This window comes from Exophiala dermatitidis, assembly GCF_000230625.1.
Source record: "Exophiala dermatitidis NIH/UT8656 unplaced genomic scaffold supercont1.4, whole genome shotgun sequence".
Classification (NCBI taxonomy): Eukaryota; Fungi; Ascomycota; class Eurotiomycetes; order Chaetothyriales; family Herpotrichiellaceae; genus Exophiala; species Exophiala dermatitidis.
Genome location: NW_008751649.1, coordinates 1085207 through 1109924, shown reverse-complemented (window position 1 = coordinate 1109924; position 24718 = coordinate 1085207). Strand labels below are relative to the sequence as shown.

Genomic DNA, 24718 nt, shown 5'->3' with positions numbered 1-24718 from the left:
ACCCCGAGAAAAACCTCTTTGCGGCTTGGCATAAAGTAGGACTGGGACACAGCTATTGTACAGCACGCTCTTCTATAGCCGCAAAAATGACCGAACTCATGCAACAGACCAACCTCCCATGCTCCCACTCCCTCATAAACTCAAACACAATCCGTCGTATTGCTTTTCCACCTGAGCCGTCCGGTTCCGCGCCTCAGTGTCATAATAATACAGGACATCAATCATGCCGCAGCAGAAAACATAGTCACACATATCATGCATCATGCAAAAAAGAAAAAGAAAAAGAAAGACAGCCCAGTCAAGAGCAACACGCCGTGCTGTGCCATGCCGTGACGAGAAAAATGTCGCAATTCATAACACGTTACCACAAAGTTCATGACATAACCGAAAACGACCACCAGGATCTCCTTCTTCTCATTCGGCCGGAACTGGGGTCTGGCCTGTCCGTGCCGGGGCTTCACCTTGAGAGATGAGATCGAGGCAGACTATAAAGATATGGGTGATTTGTTCTTCCCAGATACCCATCTCATAGTCAACAAGGCCATATTGCTCCAGCTGGTCGCACAGGCTTATCAAGTCATCTACCAAGCTGGTGATGGCATTAGCGGAGAGCACATCCGTTGGGGGCCGCCCTGTTCGCAGGGCTTCTTCAGTGATGTCTTTCTGTTTCTGTCCAAGGGCCTCCCAAGCCAAGTTGAACTCTCTCCAGAGATGAAGACGCTCTGAATGTCTCGCCTCATCGTCATGATGCAGCCCTAACGTAAATCAGCACTAGTACCGGCCTTCGTCGTCACCTGGACATACCTAAGGCCGTAATAGAGCCCACTAACCAGCGTGACATTGCCAGGAGCTTCTCGCTGGCTTCTGTCACCCGTCCCGCAATGATGGCCTCGAATGTTAGCCTGAGCTGTTGATAGAACTCCCTAAGGCCTTCGTCAAGAGCTGTCTGAGCCGCAGACGGGGCTGCGCCAGCACTCTCTCCGGTTTCCGGTTGCTGTTCCATGCCAGGAAAATCAACGGATGCTGAAGCGTAACCTGGCGGTAGGGTAGGACGCGTTACAGCAACGGCTGCGTAAGGGCTCTGTTCAGCTTGAGAAGTCAAGTATGGTGAGGAACCCGAGCCGACTGCAGCCCCTGCCTGCCCGCTTGAAGGCATGTACTGTGGGACAGCAAACTGACTCGCCATCACCTCTATTGCAGTCTGCCGCTGCTGATACGGGATGTTATCGTAGAGCGACTGGGGGGCGACCGGCGGGAGCATCGACCCTGGAGTATATGTCGGATACTGTTGCTGCTGGGGCTGCGGCTGATGTTGTGAAGGCGAGGCTTGCACTTGCTGGTGTCTCGACGAATCCTGAAGGTAGGCTGGTGGATACTGCATCTCAAGTCCTTGCATGGGACTACTGCTCTGCATCTGCGAACTTCCATATTGCTGCTCTGTATAACCATACCCTGAATAGCCAGGGAGATATGGTCGAGCGATTGGAGATCTGCCAACGTCGCTCCTAGCCGGCGTGCCGGATTGTGAGAACCTATCACTGCTAGATGCTCCAATTGACTGCCCCGGAAGAGAACGTGAGTGCGCTGGCGTCTGGTATGGCTGTCCATACTGCGAGCGCCGACGGTCGCCGCCGTCCATTTAAGGAAAGCCGATTCCTCCGTCGACGCCAGACTGACGAACCAAGCACTCCACCGCGCAACAGAGTCCGCACTGTGATATCGACCTCTGAAAATAGTTCTTCCCCTTATACTTTGGTGCCTGTCCTATCTCTCTTGCCTGATTTTGTCCGCGCATACAATGATATGAGCTGTGCAAAGTACAAGATGGAGAGCTCGTGCGCGGAATGGCTGCAGATATTGGTAGCCGTGGGACACGCTTTGCCCACAAGATGGCCGTATGGGGTATGGAAAGAAATGTCGAGGCAAGCGCCAGGGATACGGGGGTCTGAAGGAGATCGCGGGCCGAAAGGAAGAGTTGAAGTTACCGCCTCTCCGTCAAGTACAACCAGGGGCCACCCCAGGCCAAATGTCCTTGAGTTGAACCTTCAGACGAGGCAGCCACGTCTCACGGTCGAGGGTCAGATGCGCAGTTAGTCTTTGCAAACGTTCCGCCCAGCACAGATTGTATCTCTGACATCGAGAACGGAACGCAGCAGGAGAGACTTTGCCTTCGCCCGCTAGAAGGGCGCCGGTGAGTTTGAGGATATAATGAAATATGTCGTCGAAGGAGATGGTGGGGTGGTTGTCAATAGACAGACGGAAGTCAGTTGACGAGCCAGCAAGATACGAAGACAAGTACAGCAATATAAGGATCGCAAGAAGGGCAAAATAAAGGAGCGTCCGGTGGGAATCAACAAAAAGAGAAGAAGTCAGATACCTTGAGTGGTCAACGGACGCAACGTATACAAGAGAGGCCTGAGGTTGGAGCTGCGGTGGCAGGTGGATGTACACACGACAGACAACGGGACACTTTGGCCAGGGAAACTGAATGAGGAATGGCGTAGACGAAGCATCGCAGTGATCAATCATGATAAGTGGTCACCTGCTTCCAGGTACGTCAACAAAGCGAACCCTCTAATAGACGCGGGCGAGTAATGCTTTCAGTACAGCAAGCAAAGGCATGGTTAAGCGGAGGGAAAAGTCTTCTCATGTGGGCAGTGAGCGCCACAGAGGGACAGTGCCCGGGGTAGATCCAGTAGTGGGCTTCGTCGAGTGGTCAGCCTGCCGGAGAAGTTTTGGGCATCAGTGGGCACAGTCAATGACCGATCGGCCCAAGGATGAGCGTCGTGGTGAAGCCGTCATTCGCGCTCTGCGCGGGCAAATCGAACCTTGCCGGGCGGTCTTGGACCATGGATCCGTAGGCCAAGATCCTGTCAAGTAGTAAGCACAACATGCCGACGCGACCCAGACTCCCATGGAAAAAGCAGGCACGCCGCATTTGAATGGGCATATCCAGCCTCCCATCATCCTGGTCAATTCATGATTCCAGGACGGTCAGGGCTTCGAAGGGAAACCCCTCCGTTGGTCCCTCATATCGGCAGCCAGCTAACTAGACAACTGGTCCGACATGGCTTGCATGGCTAGCCTGACACAGGCAGCATTTGCCGGCGTGCCAGGCGAGATTTAGAGTGTGGCGCCCACAAGAACACCGAGCAAGGGGGTGAAAGCGATTCCAATCCCAGACCAATCTGACTTCCCCGTTGGGGCTGATCTAGCGCGTGATGCGCCCGGGATCGGCTGTCTCAAACATCAAGCAAGCGACGGAACACTCCAAATAATGCGCCTAACAAGCCACGCACCAACATTCGAAGGCTGGTCCACTCACGAAATGTTCGGTGTTCGACTCATTATTATTGGCCCATAGAGCAGGATTTGCGGCATTCCTTGTACGGACTTTGTCTGGTATCAAGCGCCAACACTGGTAGAAATGTCTGTAGCTCGTCTCCGTCGGATTCCATACATTGTCCAGTAACGGTGCCAGAAGTATTGAACAAAGCTTATGATAAGTACGAAGGTCTGGCCCCGTATTCGTCCCCTCCCTGTCGCGTGTTCTTTGGGCGGGTGTGACTTTTAGTCTCCACCCCGTGCTCCGGTCTGGATTGGCGTAGCGAGCTGGGTTTTTGACGTCCAGCAGGTTCAGCTCCCTTTGCGAAAGAGTAATTTCAACAAGGCATGGGCACGACCTATCTGTCGATGGCTTTCCTCAAAGCAGTAGTGGGTAGAGCGGCAGGCGAGTGCGCAAGGACTGAGTATCAAATCTCGCGTCCCGAACCTTTGCGCTCGTGTCTAATCAATGCCCTCGACGTCAGTGCCCAATAAATAATCGTTGCACCGTCTCCATACGTTCCGCAGCACCGATCGATAAGTGGCAAGCAGCTTGACGTTTTGAGCCTCTGACCAACCGAACCAGTCGGATGGAGCTACTTACATCGACCCGGAGTCCCAGAGATCTGGCGAGATGCCAGTCAAGATGGCCAACGTGCGCTCTATTGTCGGACGGGGCTGATCCACGACGTGGAACGGATCTCACGTCTGACATGTCATATCATTGAAGGCTCGAGGTTGCTGCCCTTGTGGGTTTACCCTTCGTGGTATAGCCTTCGGGATGGGTGCTGGTGGACCATGGTTGTATAGCTATTCCTTGGAACTGATGAGGATGTCTGCTAAGAAGGGCTGCTTTCAGTTTCCCAAGCCAGTTGCTTCTTGGTTGCGAGTGCAGTGCGCGTCCGGTGGTCCACACTGCAACGCGCCCTCAGCCTATCATGCCAACAATATACCGGGCATAATCTCTCATGCAACAAACGATCCCGTGCAACGGACGATGCAGTGGGCACCAGGAGTCCTGCATGACTGATTTGTTTCATGCCTGGTCGTCAGGACTGCTAGGGGTCGAAAAGACTCCGCAAGCCAGTAAAGTGACCGGAACTTCAAGCAATTTGCAACGTTGAGAGGCGTAGAGTCCGTGACCCATACTTAGCTGCTCGGTCCAGTAAGGTACAAGTACCGAAGTCCGCGTTCGAGAAGTTGATGGCGTGCTTAGATCCTACAGTACAGTACATCGTTTTGGTCGGTCCTAGAGGCATTATTATTGTGATCTTGTGGCTTGTGTACATGTTTCAGGTTTGGGTGGTTCGACGCTCCGAAACAGACACGAATGAGACTAGGTATAATGCTCGCCTCGAGAAAAGGAGATTCGTTATTGCGTTTTCCAGAGGTTGCGATTGATCATGAGACAGCGGAAGGCTGGAAGTCGAGCGAGCCTTGACCTGAGGTAGTGACATTGACTGTCCAGCGTTAGCTTCACGTCGTCCGTGTTCCTATCGGCCCAGGTCCGTGAGCAACATTCAAGCTGATGGCCATTGTTTTTCTTTTTGTTAGGGAAGATGCCCTTTTTGCCTCGTTTACAAGGTTCTGGCCGTTATGCAGGTGAACGGAGCAAGAGCTGCAATGCACGTCCCACTAAGCGGACAAGAGGATGCACACGCTCAACCCTGGAGGCAGGGGATTTATGCAGAAGGGCGGACTTGGACTAAATATGGCGAGGCTGGTCGACGGCATTGATAATTTTACCTGTATGCATGGTCAGTCAGAGAGTGATGCAGGCACTGGCAAGATAGGTAGGTGAGCATGGAAACGCGTTGTTCTGTGGTCCGCATGATGCTACACCCAGACTAGTATTGAGCCCGTTCGGCTGGCCTGTGTGGCCGAGGCAAGGTGTGATGTATCGATCAATCCCCCCGGTTGTCGTCAGGTGAGGATGGTTGAGATCGAAAGGTGAACGCTCTGATGGGCTAAAGTGTGTGACCCGAAGCAGTCGGGCAAGGAAGATTGCATGCAGTGAATGCGCACTAAGTACGGTACGTGAATGGGGGCAGACTTGGACCGCGTAATGAGTAGAGAACACAAACTCAAGCAGGTGGCATCTTGAGCACGTGAGTGGTGCAATGCCTGCTATACTCGACCGGTTTTTGTTTTGGTCGTGCAACGCTGCCGCAGGGCTGGCCACCCCTGACAATGAACACCAAAGAGAAGAGGTTCAAAGTTCCAGTCATGCGGCAATTCAATGCGGTAATCCAGTCTTTGGTCAATAGTGCAGGTGCATGGGATTGATTTATAGTAGCAATAAGGGTACAAATAGTACCTCACACCCTCAACCATCAGTGCTTCAAGCCTGCGAACATGACCCGCCCGTGAACCCTTCCACGAACCAGCAAAAACATGGACCACTGCGTCCTTTACATGACGCAGACGTGGTACAAGGTCTGCCTCGTATATGAGCAAAGCAAATTTGATATTGATATACAGACCAAAACCGCCAAATGTTGTACCTCGACCGCTTAACGTTTGACCCAAGTTGGCCTCTTGCGAGCCTTCAACCGGCCTGGTTTCTTCCGTTCGACACGTCTCATATCCGTCGTAACACAGCCGGCTGAATTGATAATTAGTCAATGGCAAACCATGCAAAAGGCAATAAAGACTTCGCTTACCTCGTCTCAGGGCCGGCTTGAGCGCTGGTTCGTGTACCAGTAATGCCTTGGCCAATGCCAGAGTCACTGACTCTGCTTGACCCGTAACTCCACCTCCTGACACCAGCGCGAAGACATTGTACTTGTCCATTCTCTCGGTGGTTTTCAGCGCCCAGAGTGCGCTCTCCCGGTCGTGCACGCGAGGGAACACTTGCACAATGCTGCGCCCATTGACCAGAACTTCACCCGTACCCTCAACCAGAAATACTTTTGCCGTCGACTCCTTTCTCCGTCCAATGCCAATAGCACGTCCATATTCGTCAATCTTTCCAGGCTTCGCTTTCTGAACTTCTTCCGAACCAGGACGTCGAAATCGATCCAAGACCTGCTTCACCTCCTTCGGGCGAACCCGCGGATGGATCTTGTTCAGTCGCGTGAGAAGCTCCAAGACCTTTGAGTATTTTGAAGCAGGAACTTTTTCGCCGGTGGAACTTCGATATTGATTGAGCTTCAACCACGCCGCTCGCGGTGTCTGGTTCGGCGGAGCCGTAGGTAGTGCCCCGTGTTTCTTGACGAGGGATTGCAGCAGGAGAACATGGTCGTTGAAGACGGGAGACGCAGTAAAATAGGAAGGCGATGCCGGGAGGATGCGGGCGGGTATCGCATTCGGGTCATCAAGGTCTATTTCCGGCGCTGCCTGGATTTGCGTATCTTGGAAGGTCGGTCTCGTCGTAGAGAAGTTGTGCCGTTGCGGGACTGATAAAAGCTTCGGTTGACGAGCTTTAGCCTGAACGCCGTGTAGACGACATTGGCGGCATGTCCAGGAGATTGCAGAAGGGAAGGCCCGGACGGCGGAGCCCGACATTTTTAGGGAGACTAACAACAATCCCAGGCCGATCACAAGGTCAGCATCTAACCCAGAGGGAGTCAAGATGCGTTGGCCCTGGGTGGTGTCCGATGTGGCCTCGCGAGAACGGAGGCTTCAATTGCGAGTGAAATGGACAAAATCAGAGCTTCGGCATTGGGCGCGCGAAGTGCAACTTCTACTAGTAGTTGCTGACTGGCAGTGGCAGACGTGAGTGGACTGGAACTGCAGTGGCTGCGAAATGCCAAGCCTCAGGCTGCGGACCACCTGGCACCTCGGACCTTGCAAAATATTTGTTCCCTGCCGCTGACTCTAGAAACCTCCAACTTGAACCTCTGAACGCACTTCATTACCACAATCCCTTGTCCACAAATCCGTTGACTTTCTTCAAAATGTCGTTCGGAAAGCTTTACGGCTACAAGGTATGGATGCATCGCTTTATCCTCGCTCAGAACGATGGAGACTGACTTCTTTCAGGACAACGCCCGCTCCACCGCTCTTCTGGCGGTCGCAAAGGAGAACAACCTCGACATCGAGCTTGTGGAAACTCGTCCTCCCAATGTCGACACCGAATACCTCAAGCTGAACCCTCTTGGCCGGATTCCGACCTTCGTGGGCTCGAACGGCTTCGTCTTGACTGAGTCGATTGCCATTGCCATCTACTGTACGTTTTTTTCACAGTGCCCCGCATTTTCGTCACTTTGTTCAAAGATGAGCCATATTATCACATACAGTTATCCCTGTCTGAATATCTGTGTTGACCACCATTGATTCTGAGTTATCTGCATCTACAACTCTACTTCGCAATTTGTGCCAGTGGACCAACCTCGCTGACGAAGACTACAGTCACGTCACAGAACGAGAAGACCACCCTCCTCGGAAAGACCAAGCAAGACTATGCCTCCATTGTGCGATGGATGTCCTTCTCCAACTCCGAGGTCCTCCCCAACATCGGTGGCTGGTTCCGACCTTTGATCGGCAGAGATCCCTACAACAAGAAGTCGGTGGACGACTCGAAGGCGGCGGCTCTCAAGGCCCTCAAGGTCCTCGAGCAACATTTGTTGGTTCATACCTTCCTTGTTGGCGAGCGTATCACTCTTGCCGATCTGTACGTTACTTCCCAGATCTCCCGCGGCTTCCAGTATGTCCTGGACAAGGCCTGGCGCTCGGAGAACCCTAACACCACTCGCTGGTTCGAGACTGTCACTGCCCAGCCTATCTGGAAGGCCATCATTGAGCAGCCAATCTTGGTTGAGGAGGCTGTCAAGTACACCCCTCCCAAGAAGGAGGCCAAGCCTGCTAAGCCTGCTGAAGCGGCTCCCAAGGCTGAGAAGAAACCCGCCGAGGAGGAAGAGGAGGAGCCCAAGCCTGAGGTCAAGGCCAAGCACCCTCTCGAGGCTCTCCCGAAGCCATCGTTGATCCTCGATGACTGGAAGCGCAAGTACTCCAACGAGGAGACCCGAGAGGTCGCCCTTCCCTGGTTCTGGGAGCACTACAAGCCAGAGGAATACTCCCTGTGGAAGGTTGACTACAAGTACAACGATGAGTTGACCATGGTCTTCATGTCGTCCAACCTTATCGGTATGTATTATCGTTCTATTTTTCATGTTCTTGACTAATATGCTTGCTAGGTGGCTTCTTCGCCCGTCTTGAGGCGTCCCGCAAGTACCTCTTTGGTGCCATGTCGGTCTATGGTACCGCCAACGACTCCGTCATTACAGGTGCTTTCTTGGTCCGTGGCCAAGAGGCTCTCCCTGCTTTCGATGTCGCTCCAGACTATGAGAGCTACGAGTTCACCAAGCTCGACCCCAGCAAGCCAGAGGACCGTGCTTTCGTTGAGGACCAATGGGCCTGGGACAAGCCTATCGAGGTCAACGGCAAGAAGTACGAGTGGGCTGACGGCAAGGTCTTCAAGTAGAGGAATTCGACAGTGGCAAACGGCAGCTATCTGGCCTGAAGACGTTCCTTTCGTAGCTTTAGGCAGATTGAGGACGAACACCTCCTCATTGAATGAATGTTAGTATGTGACGACCACGATGCAATGAGTACTAGTAGGAATGGAAGCAGACGGGGACATCTGTTTCTTTGGTAGATAGCCTCAATTGGTCTACATCCCATTCTCAGATATGGATGTCCACTGCAGGAGCAATCATTGCCTTTCTCCATGAGCGTTCCTCCATACTACAACTGTAGTCCATAGAACATGGCAAAGTATATGACCTCTTGCATTGCATTGCAAGACCTCATTGCCTCCGTAATCCACGTAACCTTACTGATATGTTCGACACATCAATACTAGTACCTACCTACCCAGAGGTGCATGTATCTCCTGATCGATCGCAACCGCCGACCCGGGACGTCTCCAATGTAAGATGCAATACACCAATCTAACAAAATCTTTTATTGGCAAACGCTAAGCGAAATCTTCATCCTACTACCATGGATGTCTGGTAATCTGATGCCAGACAGTGGAGGCTGGCACATTCGACAACCGTTTATCTTAGGTACGTTGGAGCGCGAGTACGGCCATATTATATGTAATGAACCTGCATACCACCTATTTCTCTTCTAAGCTACCTAAGGTACTAAGTACCTATCTTACTGTAATGTAGATACAGTAGTACCGCGGTATGCAGCACAGACTCATCGAGATCTATTTCCTGTTTTTATGCTCTTTGTTACAAAGTTTACATGTACTCCCCCATATACCCATTCCACAACAGCATACCACGGTATGAAGTATGTAAGGTATATACCAATAGCAATGAAAGCCGTCAAAGGTGAAAAGCTCAGTGCCATGTGCATGGGCTCTCCTGGGCGGCCCTCCACATTGTTCAATCCAAGCCGTTCAAACAATCAGGTTGTGACTTATGACGGCGTTTTACGTAGGGTTGTTGGGTTCAAGTTGCAAAATACAGGGAAGGAAATAGATGGGTGGATTATAAGAAATGAATAAATTATAGCGGTGGCGATATGCATTGTGTAGTGGTTGGTGATATACAGTGGAGCGACAATATGGTAGCCTATAAACGCGGACGGACCATTACTTGAGGCCAGTCACCAGTAGTAAGATAGTGGTTATTTGGGTATCATGTGCTCTGCCTGCAACCACTAGACAGTACTACCTAGCATAGGTACTAGTAGTACACAGTCTTCGGCGTGGTTGCCTTGACATCGACGGCACGGTGTTGACATAATGGCAGCGGGGATAGTGCTAGTGGTCTGGTGATGGTAGCAGTGGTGGCGGCGGCGGCGGCGGCGGCGAGAATATGGACACTGGACAGAAGAATCAATACCTAGGTAGCCTCAGGCAAAGGCACAGGGTGGCAATGGTTGTGACGATGATCGCAGAAACGATATCTATGGCAACGGCAACTGCAACGACGATTTGATGGCAGCTTCCAGCATGGCAACAACCTCATCAGGACCATATTCCCGGTCAACTTGAAGGTCCTTATCAGGACGGGGACGATGTCACGATGATGGAAAGCTCGTCAATCAATCGTGGTAGCATAAGCTACAACACTGGCAGCGAGAGGAAATATAGTAAAGTAACCCAGTTGTAGTGGTAACGGGGGCGGGAACGGGAACAGTCATGGCAACCATAACAACAAAAACACCAGCAAAAACACTAGCAACAGCAACAACGAAAGTGGCCTTGTTTTCTCTGCTCCCCTCAGTGACTTTTCCGATGCCTAGGTAGTCATCGGGCCCGTGCCACAAGCTAAGAACACAAAGGCAGGGAATGGCCTCTGATAAGATGAATATGGAAAATCGATGGATGATAGGCATAAGATGGTATTGGGGGAGAGAGGGTGCAGAGATTAGGACATCACAACTGGCGAATGGAAGGATGGACAACGAGAAGGATGGAGTCGTATTGGAACATCAATTATGTGTTCCTGAACAAGGTAGACATGACAAGTCTGCGGTTCCTCTTGGCTTCCTTTGCTCTCCACGAGGAAGAGACAAAGTACTGACATTCTGCACCACGAGAAGGTGGGAACCATCGCAGAACGGGGGGCAGGGCAGGGGAAGGGAGAGGGGAAGAGTGCAGGGCAGAGAAGGGGAGCCTCGGGCGGCGGAGATGAGTAGTAGGGTAGAGAGATGGCGGCAGCGACGTGATGAGAGAAGGGAAGCAAAGCACACAGGGCAGCGGAGGGGTGAGAGGGATACATGAGGGGATAAGAATAATGGTACATGAGAATAAGAATAATAAAACAGGGGGGATGGCAACAACAGCAACAAGGATACATGAGGGGATAAGAATATGTGATTTCTGAGGGATAACAACAATAAAAACTTGCAGTGCAGTGGGGGACAAGCAACAAGCGGCAAAACAAAACAAGGGGGAATACAACAAGCCGCGGGACAGGTACTCAGTGACTTCTGTCCTCCCCAAGCCCGACCTTCCATCCAAGTAAGAGGCCGCCGCCAGCAGCAGAACAGCGCCGTTATACCGAACAACCACTGAAGGGGAAGCCCTGGGCAAAGGAGACCAGGAGAAGAGTGAGCATGGGAAACGAGCGACCCAGGGATGAGCCACGGATTGGGGAGAAGTGGGAGAGGAGCTCGGTGCTGAGCCACGCAGAGTCCACGTTAACAGGAGAGTGAGGAAGAGGGACCAGAGGGGCCAGCTTCACTAGATGCGCCAGGAGACGGCCACAGCTACCCCAGCCCAGGGCATCCGACCAGCGGAGAGCCTCGAGTCAGGACTGCAGACCTCCTGCTCAACTGGCGCAGAGCCAGTGCCGCTGACCTCTCTCCCCCTCAACGGCACTCCCCTGGCCGTGGTCCTCCGGGCGCAGGACCAGCTCCTACAATCCCACAGCCCCCGCACCGTGCCCGCCCCGGGAGGCTTGTCCCCCAAGTCACTCCTACCCCCGGAGTCCTTGACCCGGGGCCGCCCCTGCAAGTGGCTGCCAGCTCCCGGCGCCGACTGTGCTGGACGGGAGGCCACTTACCTGAATGAATAGCTGGGCTTTTGGGAGGGGAGCAGTCAGTGAGACACAATGGGGAAAGGCAGGGCAAGGCAGGGGTAAGCAGGGGATAAGGAGGGATAGGGAGCCAGAAGGCGGCTGGCTAGATCTGTGGCAAGATCCATAGGGAGATCAGCGGCGAGATCAAGTTGGAGCCTGCGAGAATGTCAGTGAAATCACACGAATAAATACACGGAGAGCGGGACTTCCCAGGTTTTGCAAACTGAGCAAGGAATCCTGCAAGAAGGTCAGCACAAGCACATGAATCAGAGACAGGAAGAGGGTGACTTCCCAGCGTTTTGCTAACTGAGCAAGAGATCCTGTAACACGGTCAGTACAAGCACATGAAGCAGATACCGGGAGAGGCAAACTTCCCAGGGTTTTGCTGGAATGAGCAAAAAAGCCTGACGAGGTCAACAAGGTAGGAGAGAAGGCAGGAAATAGTAAGAAAGTGAAAAGAAGAGAAGGAGGAGGAAGAAGAGTGGTGGAAGCAATGGAAGTAGATTTCTATACTAATGGTCCTAGTGGTGAGAGTGGTCAAGGGAGAAGAAGACGGCAGGGCTTGGGGGACAAGAAGTAGCAGTGGAAGAAGCGGTAGTAGGAGAGAAGAGAGATGAGAAGGAAGGATGGAGGAAAGAAGAGAAGAGAGGCAGGGAGGGAAGGTCTTTATAGACGAAATGTCTGCCACCAGAGCTAGGCTCGCTGATAGGCAGCAGGTGAAGTGAGAATCAGATGAAATGAAGCATAGATGGGGGAAAGGAAAGGAAGAGAGTGTGTGTGAGAGAGGAGAGAGTGATATGAAGAAGAGATGGAGGAAAGAAAAGAAATGGGAGAGAGGAGGGTGTATATATAAACAAAAAAGCTACCGTCAGACCGTGATCTTGACAGCAGAATTGACTTCTCAGAAGAGAGGCTGGACAACACAGTTTGGAAATGGACGATCATTGAAAGTCAGATAGCAAAACATCAGAATAGTGGCCATGCGAGTGGTTTTGGCTTTGGTAACCATAGGATCCCAAAAAGGCAAAAAAGAAGCCAGATATATGACGAATGGTTGCACCCAACGGCAACCGCCCAACTTATCCACTGCCGAGACAGCAATTGCACGACACAGTGTCCAGTTTGTGGATAAGGTATGAACTGAACCATTGAGGCTGTCATCGAGAAAGCCACTGCAGCCCATCCTGGTGACAACAAGGAGATTGTGAACAAGTGCACCTTGCAGACCATCCAGAGATATATTAGAGAGCAACCTCTCCCCTCCAAGTCCATGTAATTGCCTCATTGCGTGGTTGTTGAAATGCGTTGGCATTGGATGATGTTGAAAGACGCTCAGGCGATCGGCAAGGCTCCGTTGGAAGCAAGGCTGTCCCAGCTGACTCAGCCAATCGTTGACTATGTAGGTGCACTGTGGGGAAGAGTGGGCCACCCGCCGAGTCGCAGCCCGGTCCATGCAATCGCCTTCCACGGGGATGTGTTCAGTCAACAAATGAGGGCGACAAGCTACAGAACCTCTGCGCCTCACAATCTTGCGGTCCCATGAATTCCAAAGTTTTTCCAAAAGTGCTCTTCATACGCATGACTGCTGTTGCTGGCCAAGTGCGATGTCGATGCGTGATATATTCTTTCTGCAGTGCAGCCTCATCGTAGGCTTGCATGCCGAGGACACCTGTCCTATGCGGATGATACTACCATTTCAGTAGCATTAGGCGTCATTGGCTATCCGGCATTTGGAGCGCTGATCTTGGAACACGGCAAAAGTATGCTAGTTTTCTCACCAGGCAACGCATCCGTTGCCCTGACTTCGGGTCACTGTAAACACCCGCCCCTTCCGCACCGTACACCAATGGGAGTCGTCTTATCCCAGAAACCAACCGATAGACGCTGATCCCAGATACCAGCTCTTTTGCCACCGTACACTGGTGGCGATTGGTCGGATCTCCCTGACCTGTCAGATCTGGCCTGGGTGAAAAAGAGCAGCCGCGAGAGAGGCTCAGCCATTGCTGCATCAATGGGCACTCGACATCGCAGTTTGCGTAGGCGGCATGTCACACGTTTGTCTCGGTGGTATAGCCATCGACGTGGCCTGCCCTGATCTGGATCAATCTGATGGTTGATTAATGTTCTGTAGTAGCTTGAAGTTCTGCTTGCAAAGTGTCATGTACAAGCATTGGCAGTGTTTTGATATGATTGAGCTCTTTAGTTGCTGGAGTGAACATGTTCTGTCGACTTGAGACGAGTTTGAAGTCCTGCCGAAGTTCCGAAATTACGAGCCCAATTGACAGACTCTCTTAGCAATCTGATTGTACTCGGGGAACGCATGAATCGATTATCATCATAGCATTGTTGGAATGAAATGACTTTATTGTAGCGTGCAGGTCTAGATAATGTTGATGCTAGACCTTACACTGTTCGTCTCATCGTACCTCGCCGGGCCGTGCAGCAGCGGCAGCCACATCTTCATCAATGTTACGCACGCCCGTTCCTCCTCGCCGGCCCTCCCACAGTCGTACCCAGAACTCAGGAGGGTCCAATGGACGCTGGCCGTCGTGGAGGCCGGGCCAAACATCTGCGAAGAAATAATACACGTGCCCCACGATGACACCCAGGATTTCGTCCTTCGGGATGCTGCCATGCATGAACATGTGAAACGCCATCAACACCCATGGTAGATACGGTGCAGTAAATACCAGGACGCCGATGAAACTGAGTCGTGTGTCTGGGTTCCGTCGTGACCAAATGTATACCAAGGTACTGGAGAGGGCCGAACCCAAGAATGGGATGGAGGTGGTGAGGGAGCTGAGGATGAGGAGCGATGTACACGCATACAGAAGCAGCCAGGAGAAGACGGCTGGGGACGGACCGGAGCCTTGTTCCAACAATCTTGAATACCGCTGAAGGAAGAAGATGTGGAAGGCGAGGTCAAGGGAGGGCGGCCCGAAGTAGATGAACGTCGTGAACAATCGCCAATACTGTGATTGTTAGCATGAGATCACAGACCTCGACTCCAGTACGGCTCACCTGTGATTTGTAATAGACGGCTGGGAATGAATAGAACAGTTGGAATGGGGTGATGACTTTGCATTGCAGCAGAACCGACGTAATAACAGTGGCAGTCGTCCAGTATCGTGTACATGGCGGCATCTCAAAGAACCATTGTTCAAGCGGAAACTGGCCCAATTGTCCTAAGGGATCCATGCCATCCCCCAGTGCCGCTGCCATTGTCCAAGGCACGAGGCGCAACAAGGGTAAGATTGTCCGTGTGAGATCAGAGAAGAAGTCAGGGTTCTGGACGGTGGTATAAATGGGGCGGAGGAGGGATTGAGTCAGTATCGGAGACCGCAGGTCGGAGTAGTCATCGCCGTACTTGTCAGGCGGCGGTATGGGTGACAGTACAGGGAACGAGAGGTTCATGTACAGCTTGAATGCAGGATTGAGGAAGGCACTTGCACTTGGAGTAGGTGGCCTGTACCGTGGTACATGGCACGAGCTGGGGATGGAATGAGGTCGAACGCAGGCTGGACGGCGCAAGACTACACCCGTAGCCGATAACAGGCAGTGCCCACGGGCCTCGGGGCGCTGTCGGTATGTCGCCGCTCTAAGCAGACGTTTGGCGGGGAATGCCCTACTAGTATTTAGCAAGTCACCAGGTAATTACTGCAGGCCCATCAAAGACGCGCCGTTAAAACAACGCGACTCGCTACACTACTACTTTTGATGAGATAAATGTCCTGCTATGCTTAACGACGATCCGCTGCAGGATATCACGACCTGAACTTCTCAAGGCTGACTACCCGCCCATACCATCCCACGGTCGATTGTGCTATGCGCAAAGCCTCCCACCGACAAACATACCGTTAGTACCTGGTTGGCGCAGACCCAGCCACCAGACTTACACCCCTCCTCGAACATCACCCGCTATCTAGATCGACTTGGCGGCCTTTGTTCCACGTCTTCCATCCTCGGTCAATCAAGATTGGATCATCTGAGCACATTATATCGACTACCATGGCCCAGACCAAAAGTGTACGTCGCCGTTCGGGGCCGGCGACGCCCAAGCGAGGACAAGGCATACGAACACAACAATCCCCCAGAAGTTCCGGCAGACGCACTCGCGCGCAGCGTAAGTGTTGGCTATTATGATCCCAGCCTGTCATTTATTAACTACCGTCCAGCTGGCGACCCCGTACCGATGAGGAAACCCCACCGCTTCAAGCCAGGCACGATTGCTTTGAGAGAGATCAGGAGATACCAACAGTCCACAGACCTTCTTCTACTCAAACTCCCTTTTGCGCGTCTGGTTCGGGAGATTGCGCAGTATTTATTACCGGCGCAAGCGGCGGCGGAACTGAGGTGGCAGAGTCAAGCGATACAGGCACTGCAGGAGGCCAGTGAAGCATTCTTAGTACACCTGTTTGAAGACACAAACTTATGCGCAATACACGCAAAACGCGTCACGATCATGCAAAAGGACATACAGTTAGCTCGGAGACTGAGAGGAGCTTGGGGCGGCCTAGGGTGACGGACTCGGCATGGGTTTTTGGGGCAACGAGCTTGTCCACCTAATGCATTCGCGGATATGATCAAACACCACAGGGAGGTATTGTGTTGGCCGACAGGCCATGCATGTAAAGGCGTACTATTTGTGGCGTCTGGGCGGGCTTTTGGCACTTTTATTCAATATGCAAGACTTTGATATTTATACTGAAGACACTGCCGGTACCGTCAGCAATACCTACCGATTGATGATGGCCGACTTGTCTGTGGTTGCAGAGTATGTTGAAGTAACATTTCAAGGACCTCTCATTCAGTCTTTGCCCAATTGCGTCTGTACAAAAATTCTGCAAAGCCTCCTCAACCGTTGACACTAGAACCAAGGACACCTTTCGTACTCGTCACATCCCCGCTGCCGACAGCCCCTTCAACCCTCCGCTCGGATGCCTGTCTGCATGCCACAGCAAGTGCTTTAAAAGCGCTCTCTGCTCTGTGGTGGTTATTGTGGCCATAGACACACTTGACATGAAGAGTAACGCTTGCAGCCTGGGCAAAGCTCTCCAGTCCATGGGTCAGCATTTCCGTGCTGAGATCGCCAATCTTTTCTCTGGTGAAGCCGAAATCGATGACACTGTAGGGTCGATTAGACAGGTCAATGACCGCCCACGACAGGGCTTCGTCGAGAGGGGCATCGCCCCGCCCGAATCGAACAAGAGAGGTCCGCTTGCCCAGGGCGGCGTTGAACGCTGACCCAACCGCCAGGAAGGTGTCTTCAGCGGTATGGTGGTCATCAATCATCAAGTCACCCGTCGCCCGGATGGCCAGCGACCATCCCGCGTGTTTTGCCAGGGCGTGGAGCATGTGGTCGAGAAAGCCGATGCCAGTAGATATGGCGATTTGTTGTGTAGGCGTGATCTGGGTTGCATGATGTGAAGTGGGCAACGGCACGAGAACGTCCGGGTACTTTTGTTTTTGGGACGGTGAAATCGAAGAAGGAAAATGTTGCGACTCTTCATATGCGAGTAATGAGCCTCCGTCGAGCGAAATAGACACCTGGATTTTCGTCTCGTTGGTGATGCGCGACAGGGTATGGGTACGCCGTGGCAGCGAGGCCGGCGAAGTACGCTCAATTGATCCCATATTATTTCCGTGGTGGTCTTTGCCCTTGCGAAAAGTCGGCCAGGAGTGTCCTGATACCACTGGTTCCTAGATTGGGGGTGATCCTATATTGCTTTCAAAATCCCGTCCTATGGATGATGATGACACAAGCGAAAATGGCAAAACATTTTGCGGCAGAATCGATGCTTGCTCCGCTGCAACAGCATTAGGGCGGGCGGTGGACAACGAGGAATCTGATCTAGGAATTCTGTGAGTGGCTGCAAATCGGCCGAGCTCTCAGCTCCACTCTTCAACTTTAGACCTCCGAGCCAGGTTCGACATCACTCACGACCACCAACTGCGGTTTCCTTTCCCTCCAGTCCTCTACGCTCTTCAGGCTCTCATGTGAGCTGCGATTCCGGCACGATGACCATCAATCCGACATACCTAGCCCAGCGGACGCGGTCCTGTACGTTTTGTTTGGCCCTCGGCTCTGGCCAAGAAGTTGCTTCGAGGTTTACTGACCAATCCACAGCCATCAATTGGGCGGATGCGCGCCGTCGAGTCCTGAAGTCCTACCGAGAATGGCTGAGAGCTGTATGCGCTATCAATGTTTTGTTACCGTGGCAGGCCGGCAGAAGCTGAGAAATAATACACAGGGCCCTGAAATCCAGTCGATGTACTCCCTAAACATGCCGGTCTCCAAGATCCGCACGAAAATGAGACAGGAATTCGAGAAACACAGATATGTCAACCATCTACAAGCGGTGGATGTGCTCATTACGCATAGTCACGCCGAGTTTCAAGTGAGTGGCTACAGGGACCTGGGAGGGGACGGAACATTGCTAAATCAGAGGGCGTCCTCGTTCATAGGAGATGATGAATTTCTGGAAGCAACAGTCGCATGTTATGAAATACTTCCGAGCAGAGGAAGATGACAACGCCAGGTTACCGAGAAACTTTATCAGTGGATTCCTCGAGGTGCGTTGCCTATTTGGATGCAACGAGTTGTTGCAATACTACTAGACAACCATGACTAACACACTTTGGCAGGGCCGGAATTGACTGGCTTCAATCCGTCTAATCTGAATCCAACACTGTCTGTACATAGCTAGAAGCAAGACTCCCAAACGCCTTCGCGATGCAGCCTACAAACGAGAATTGATGCAAAAACCACTGCACTTCACGAGGGACGGGCATTGAATTCGTCTCGTGCCTCGGTGAATTTTTCTGAGACCACGTCACAGGCTTCCATCATATCCTCAAGGCCCTTTCTGAGGGCATCCACTGCCGTTGTCTTGGTATCTTCTGCTTTTTTGTTAGTCTTGTTCAGCACAATGGAGCAGTCTGGCTCAACGAGGAAATTCGTCTGTACGGTTTACTTACCCCATGTTTGGATCCGGAGGTGCATCTTGGTTTCCGAGGGATGAGGGATGGTGTATCCACAGAATTCAACGTCCGGACTGTAGACTGTTAGTCCCGCCCGCGGCTCGCCTTTCATGGTAGAACTTACTTTTTGGTGACAAAATACCGTAGCGCGTTCCCGAGCGTGTGGTCTTCTTTCTCGATCTGGAATGATGCCGCATGCGAAGATGCGCCCGGCAGCTGCAGAGTCAGGCCGTCAGCATCGACATCATGATATTTCCCAAAACCGTGGAGTCGGATCGTTTGAGAGATTTTGCGCCGCAATAGACTTACTACTACCAGTTTCTTTGCTCCACCAAGAAGCAGATCTTCTCCGTGGTCATAATTTTCCTCCTCGTTCATCGTAGTATCCTCTGGACTAGCAGACATTTTTCCCGCTGTAACGGAATACCAGAGAATTGTACCAAGGCGCGCCTTATAATGCCAGCGGCAATACTTTCAAATCGTTTTTCACGGCGACGGATTTGCAGATATCAAGCCTTTCCCGGAGTGGCTTAGCTCAGAGACAAATAATAGTGAAATGTCAGACCCAGAAATAAATCTTCGATGCAGGCCTTTAAGGCAGAACATCATAGACCCTGGACTGTCAGACAAGTCAAAATGGCGCTCGTCGACCGCCGGTGCAGTGTGGCGCCAACGACTGCAATCTTTAGAAGTCCCCATCGGCAGCGTGTTTTATTATTCCTACCTTTTCCTCCTCGATCTTCCTTTGGACTGTCACCGCGTTGCCTGTCTCATTATTGTGGAACTAATCACTCAACAATTCGCATGACGGGACTCTACATTCTGCATTGCTTCTTCCTTCTTGACAACGGGCTGCAAGGCGCTGGCGCATACGGGAGGTAGGCGGTCCCTAGACAGGGTATTCGCGCACTCCATACTGATTCAGTTGTGGCACTAAACACTCCGTCTGGATTTTGGTTTGGACCTTGACGATTGAATTGCCGGGTGCGAGATGCTGGAGCTACGTGCTAGATCTCCCGATGGTGGGAGGCTCGCTTGGTTACACAAGCGAGATGATGGGATTTAAGACAGGGTCATGGATCGGGAAAGTACAATTTTCGCACATCGCCATACTAGTAGCCGATGGAGCCGCCGATCAGGCGTTCAGAGCAAATGCACATCATCGGCATCTCTGGCAGTTTTCTTGCTGGGCATGGATCCTTCGAACTCGCTTGGGGTCCCAGAGAAAAAATGGGAGATTGGAGCTCTTCAAGTTGGCGCGATAGTCTGGCAACACCTCACGCCGAAACTCAACTGTATCTCTGACGTCTGCGTCTCAATTACAGTTCGACCAGCCATGGCTTGTTGCGAGGTCTGGAGCCCTCTTGCGCAGTATGCGTGGAAGTTATACCATGTCGGGACTATTCGCTGGGCCATGTATCGCCGTGCAGCTCTGCGCAACCTCGCTTGTCGATGTTGCACAAGCTTTGCAACCTTGCGGGATGCCAGTGGTCAAGGCCTAGTACTGTACAGTATCAGTGCCACTAAACAGACCCCAGACAGGCATATTACTGTCCAAGCTGAAGATTCATCAAATGCGCACTCAAGTCATCAATCAAGCGAAACAAGACGACGTTTCAGGCTGCAATGATATGTCACAATGATGCATTGCGAGTAGCTGTCGTAGGAGGCTGAGTTGATTGCTATTATTGCTGCTGAGTCCGAGCAATGGGGTCCCCGATGTGTTTTGATCCTACCTGCCCGACAATTGTCACCTTGACGGTGGATTCTGCGTCGCTTCGGGCAAAGAGTCGAAGTGTTCACGTCGAATGACACGAAACGAGGAGGGATGCCCACGGGAGATTGTGAAGCGGGCTGCTTTCAATCGAAGCAACCTGAGGCTTTAAAGGCTCTGAAGGAGAATCAACACAGCCACTGGCATGGCACAGCGACGGCGACACAGAACTGGTACGATCTGACCATAGTATTTGAGCATGACTGAGGATTGCACGAATGTGTCTTAGTACGATTCTCTTCTTGTTGTCGGAGCTGAGTGTCATGGAGAGAGAGGCGGGTGGTGATGGGGTGACAGCAGCTGAACCCAAGCGCCGGCTTGGCTGCGCTGGGCGAGACCTGAAACAGGATCCGCCGCACCAGTTGCGTGAGAGAAGCAAAGGTGGTGGAGGGCTCGGGGCTTATACCACGGCTAACGTTTGACAGATTCTTCATTTGTCGACACGGGCATGGATCTAAGCGACTGCAACCGCCACTGTCGCAGCCGGAGGCTCAGGCTGGTGTCGAGCATGAGTTACATCACTGCATGTGTCCAGCATTGAAACTAGCAAATGCCCTAGTTGACAGCGTAGTCTCAAGATGCACTTCACCTTGATGCAACGATGCTACTAACAGCCAGACTATCGAACTTCGAAACGACAGTCGTAAGGAACACTGCAAAGCCACGTGTGGTCTGGTGCAAAATACATTGTACAGTGGTACTACGATCACTTCAGGCAGTTCGCTTGTAACTCTTGCCTTCCACCACCCCGTCACCACCTAAGTGCTACATTCCCTCCTCCCTACAACTCGAACATAGTCGTAACAAGCGCCAATTGGGACTATCGCGAACCCTCGCTTCGGGTCCAACGTGAGTGGACGTTGAAGAGTGTATGGCGGGTGGCGCACACCCCCTGGGGTCAATGGCAGCTCGAAACTCAGTCAGAGCCAGACAGGGACACAGTCTGCCCCAGCTAAACTTCGTGAGGTCGGTCATCCTGACAGACTCCTGGACTAGTAGTGGCTGCGAAATGGGCGCTGAGACCCCTGTTGAGAGTCTGGCTGCACCCCTAAACAGGCTTAGGGAAGGCCGTGGCAGCCGAGGGGCAAGCTCTGACTGGAGCACTGCGCTGCTGGACAAACCCCTTTGGGCCTTCTAGGCATGAACCTGAGGCAGTTTGCAGGGCCCAACGGGCATCGAGGGCCTGGGTCTGGGTCAGGAAGGTCTGGTTTTGCCAACGACGAAAGCCACCCGCTCACTAACTGCGCACCTCAAACGGCCCAAACGGACGCCCCAGTCTTCCGGGAGTTTAGTCTCTGGTGTGTCTTGCATCTGTGTCTGCCAGTGTGTCTGTGCAGTGTCCACTACGACTGTTCAACTGTTAGAGCGCCATTTCCAGTCCCTCCTCCTCCTCCCTCCTCTGCTGACACCCCCCGTGACCCGGATCTGGTTCGATTCATTCATTTGTTCCAGCTGCCAATTCTCGACTCCTGGCTGTCTCGTCTCTCCGTCTCTGCCACACTTCCCGCCCGCCTTTTCTCCTTGGTCCTCTTCTCCCTCGGACAGGAGACAAAAGTCCAGTCAATACCAGGCCGGCCCTCAAAGGACGACCTAGCCGCTCTTTGCTCTCACATCCCGTGCTATCGACTACATTTGCTTCCCGCCCTTCACAGGCGCCTAGCCTCTGCGTCGCTTCTCTCCCTCGCTCGCTCCGAACCAGATCACTCTACTCAAGCGCTGCCGCTGCCGTGCTAGCCAGCCGCCATTCGTTTGGTCGACTTGCTCTCTTCCACCGGCACCACTCTGCAATCGGCTTCAATCAAGTGGGAAGTGAGCCGTGTCACTGTTGTCAAGAATAAGAGCAGGTTGAATACCTTGTGGACCCTCCGTGTGTGCGACATCAACCGGCGTCGTCCCTTACAGTGCACTCGTCATCGAGAACGACAACATCCACTGTCATGTCTACCGCTGTAGCATCTGCTGCGGTCCCTCCGCTGCCGCCCCTTGACCGAAATCCGAGTCCGCGAAGTTATCCTTCTTTGGCGCCTACTGCCTCTGCCAGTGCGCCTGCGAAGGAGAGGCCTTCCGACGTGGCTGCGTCGCCTCCAGAGACGGCTGGCCCAAATAATGCGAGCGAGAAAACCCCTTCGGATGGGAAAAAGTCTCCGAAATCGTAAGTCAGCCCTTCTAACATGCCACCAGGTATCAAGATCATGACAGCTAACCTGTTTGTCATAACGCCAGAGTCAGGAGTTCGGGCAATCCCAAGATCATTGTCAAGAAGGAGCCTCCTTCGTCACCCTCGCTTCAAGCCAGCACTCGGCATAGACCTAAAAAGTTAGATTTGAACACAAACACTGCGGCTTTTTCGGCGGGTGTTAACTCTCGCCCCTCAGCGACACCATTGACCGCAAGAGACGGTTTGGTAATGCGTGATGTTGGCTTGGCCTGCTTGTCGCCAGGCTTTCAAACGGAAGATCCTGCTATGAGAGAGCAACTGGAGCGCAGTATTTCGGTTCGGGATCAACAACGATCCATCATCCAGGCAAGACTACTGAAATCTGCCCGCGGCGACGGACCCGATTCTGGAAAAGCGCTCGAGCCGGCCACTTCGGCAACCAAGTCCACCACTTCAGCCCATGCGAAGAAACGACCCCCTCCAGGTTTATCGATTGTCCCGCCTCCCGCGGAGCGCTTTGCCAATGAACGGGTCATCCAATCAGCACCGTTGAACCAGACCTTCACTGGTCGACATGAAGCTCAACCCCCATCACGACATGTGAATAATCAACAGTCCAACTTGTCTCAGAGTTCACATATACATCATGTTCCGGCGATCCAGACTAACAACCGCCTTCCTCCCATCACCGACGTTTTTGGTGCCAGTGAACTCAACCCAGGCCCCGCTCGGCCGCCTTTCCAACATACGAACTCGGCCCCTTCTCACGCCCACGGGCCACCTCTGCCATCTCCTGGATTCCCACCTCAGACTGCTCATCCTATGTCACAACCTGCACCGCCACCTTTTGATCGGTCTCGTGAATATAGATCGGCCGAAGAGGCTGTGCATGAGATGACTGGTGGGCGAGAGGAGTTATTGCCCAAGCTTGTCCACTATGGAGGCCACCAACCGCCAACTCCACCCTCGCCTCACTCTGCTCATAAAGAACATAATCTTAACCCACATCAATATCAGCCTAACAATTATCCCACCAGCAAGAGGAGAAGGAATGAGTACGAGGAAGGAAGCAGCCCGCCCTTGGGCAGCGGACGGGAACGGATTCCTTATAATGGACATGGGCCTTTTGGCGAAGGCAGGGATAGTCCGGCTACGCAGAAAGCGAAAAAGGAGGAATTCTTGAGTTTGTGTTCGCGGGCTTGGGATCTGTTCCACTCTTAGGTTTTGCAGCTGGTGCGAATGGCAGAGTATGATCTATATGGATCTCGATGTGTCAACGATTCTAACCGCGCGGATTGGATGCGCACGGGTCTAATGAAGGCGACTGCTTCTCACCTCGAGCTGAGGTGGGAAATGTTTTTGGATGAAATGAATGTCTTTTCGGGGGCACGGTGGGCGGAGTGATGTCGATTGATTGAATGATTTGTTGCCGACTTTTCTTGGTCGTGGGACTTTCAAGCACGGTAACCAGGGAGTAATGACCAACAGGACTGGCTGGGCTGGATCTCCATGTTTTTTGTTCTGTTTTTCTTTTGATCGCCACCAGGAAGTGAGTGGCACGTACCGGTCTGCTGCGCGGGACGAGAAAAAGGTAGCATAGTTGGTAAGGAATGAAAGGCTATAACTCCAGGATGATAGCTCTGCAGTATACCTACCTAAGGCACTGCTATTGCGATGTTGGTGTCCTATGTCGCTTGCAAAACGGGTCGATGATTACGGAAGTTGTTGGATTTGATCAAACCATTACTAGTATCGGTGGGTCCAGTAGGAGAAGAGGGCGATGTACCTATTTACCTAGGTGCGTAGTCATTAGGATTATACAATGTAGTACCACTAATAAGAAACGTCGTACCTACCTAGGTGATGATAAAATAGACATACATATTGTGAGATACTAGTATATACATTGTATAGCGCCAGCCTTGTCCAGCCTTGTCGTCTCCAACAACTTTTTGTACTTTTCTCCAACATTTGCCGGGAACCCCACAACGAGGC

General features: G+C 52.4%; 9 protein-coding genes across 9 annotated transcripts; 4 read left to right on the top strand and 5 right to left on the bottom strand.

The window, feature by feature from the left end:
• Positions 1–414: 414 nt before the first annotated feature.
• Positions 415–1639, bottom strand: HMPREF1120_04729 (uncharacterized protein; the record flags this gene model as incomplete). The annotated part of the gene is made up of 2 exons (XM_009158867.1): positions 415–755; positions 805–1639. The coding sequence occupies 2 exons, from the start codon at positions 1637–1639 to the stop codon at positions 415–417; spliced, it is 1176 nt and encodes a 391-aa protein (XP_009157115.1).
• A 3861-nt stretch (positions 1640–5500) lies between these two features.
• HMPREF1120_04727 (elongation factor EF-1 gamma subunit) lies at positions 5501–9115 on the top strand. The gene is made up of 5 exons (XM_009158865.1): positions 5501–5568; positions 5621–7253; positions 7309–7495; positions 7678–8412; positions 8463–9115. The coding sequence occupies exons 2-5, from the start codon at positions 7224–7226 to the stop codon at positions 8747–8749; spliced, it is 1239 nt and encodes a 412-aa protein (XP_009157113.1). The 5' UTR covers positions 5501–5568; positions 5621–7223; the 3' UTR covers positions 8750–9115.
• Positions 5838–6831, bottom strand: HMPREF1120_04728 (30S ribosomal protein S9; the record flags this gene model as incomplete). Its single annotated transcript, XM_009158866.1, has 2 exons — positions 5838–5929; positions 5988–6831. 2 exons carry the CDS (start codon positions 6829–6831, stop codon positions 5838–5840), a joined length of 936 nt encoding a protein of 311 aa, XP_009157114.1.
• A 2551-nt stretch (positions 9116–11666) lies between the features above and the next one.
• On the bottom strand, positions 11667–15384 carry HMPREF1120_04726 (derlin-1). Its single transcript, XM_009158864.1, has 2 exons — positions 14832–15384; positions 11667–14782 (listed from the first exon to the last, which is right to left on the bottom strand). Exons 1-2 carry the CDS (start codon positions 15222–15224, stop codon positions 14228–14230), a joined length of 948 nt encoding a protein of 315 aa, XP_009157112.1. The 5' UTR covers positions 15225–15384; the 3' UTR covers positions 11667–14227.
• A 987-nt stretch (positions 15385–16371) lies between these two features.
• Positions 16372–17634, bottom strand: HMPREF1120_04725 (imidazoleglycerol-phosphate dehydratase). The gene has a single exon (XM_009158863.1). It carries the CDS (start codon positions 17442–17444, stop codon positions 16665–16667), a length of 780 nt encoding a protein of 259 aa, XP_009157111.1. The 5' UTR covers positions 17445–17634; the 3' UTR covers positions 16372–16664.
• Positions 17446–19121, top strand: HMPREF1120_04724 (NADH dehydrogenase (ubiquinone) 1 alpha subcomplex 6). Its single transcript, XM_009158862.1, has 5 exons — positions 17446–17871; positions 17938–17999; positions 18062–18208; positions 18276–18383; positions 18456–19121. The coding sequence occupies exons 1-5, from the start codon at positions 17829–17831 to the stop codon at positions 18465–18467; spliced, it is 372 nt and encodes a 123-aa protein (XP_009157110.1). The 5' UTR covers positions 17446–17828; the 3' UTR covers positions 18468–19121.
• HMPREF1120_04723 (DNA-directed RNA polymerase III subunit C19) lies at positions 18274–19454 on the bottom strand. The gene is made up of 4 exons (XM_009158861.1): positions 19101–19454; positions 18916–19007; positions 18789–18865; positions 18274–18710 (listed from the first exon to the last, which is right to left on the bottom strand). The coding sequence occupies exons 1-4, from the start codon at positions 19194–19196 to the stop codon at positions 18586–18588; spliced, it is 390 nt and encodes a 129-aa protein (XP_009157109.1). The 5' UTR covers positions 19197–19454; the 3' UTR covers positions 18274–18585.
• Positions 19201–21490, top strand: HMPREF1120_04722 (uncharacterized protein). Its single transcript, XM_009158860.1, has one exon. The coding sequence runs from the start codon at positions 19867–19869 to the stop codon at positions 20419–20421; it is 555 nt and encodes a 184-aa protein (XP_009157108.1). The 5' UTR covers positions 19201–19866; the 3' UTR covers positions 20422–21490.
• Positions 21491–24639, top strand: HMPREF1120_04721 (uncharacterized protein). The gene is made up of 2 exons (XM_009158859.1): positions 21491–22717; positions 22789–24639. Exons 1-2 carry the CDS (start codon positions 22503–22505, stop codon positions 23942–23944), a joined length of 1371 nt encoding a protein of 456 aa, XP_009157107.1. The 5' UTR covers positions 21491–22502; the 3' UTR covers positions 23945–24639.
• The last annotated feature ends 79 nt before the right edge of the window (positions 24640–24718 follow it).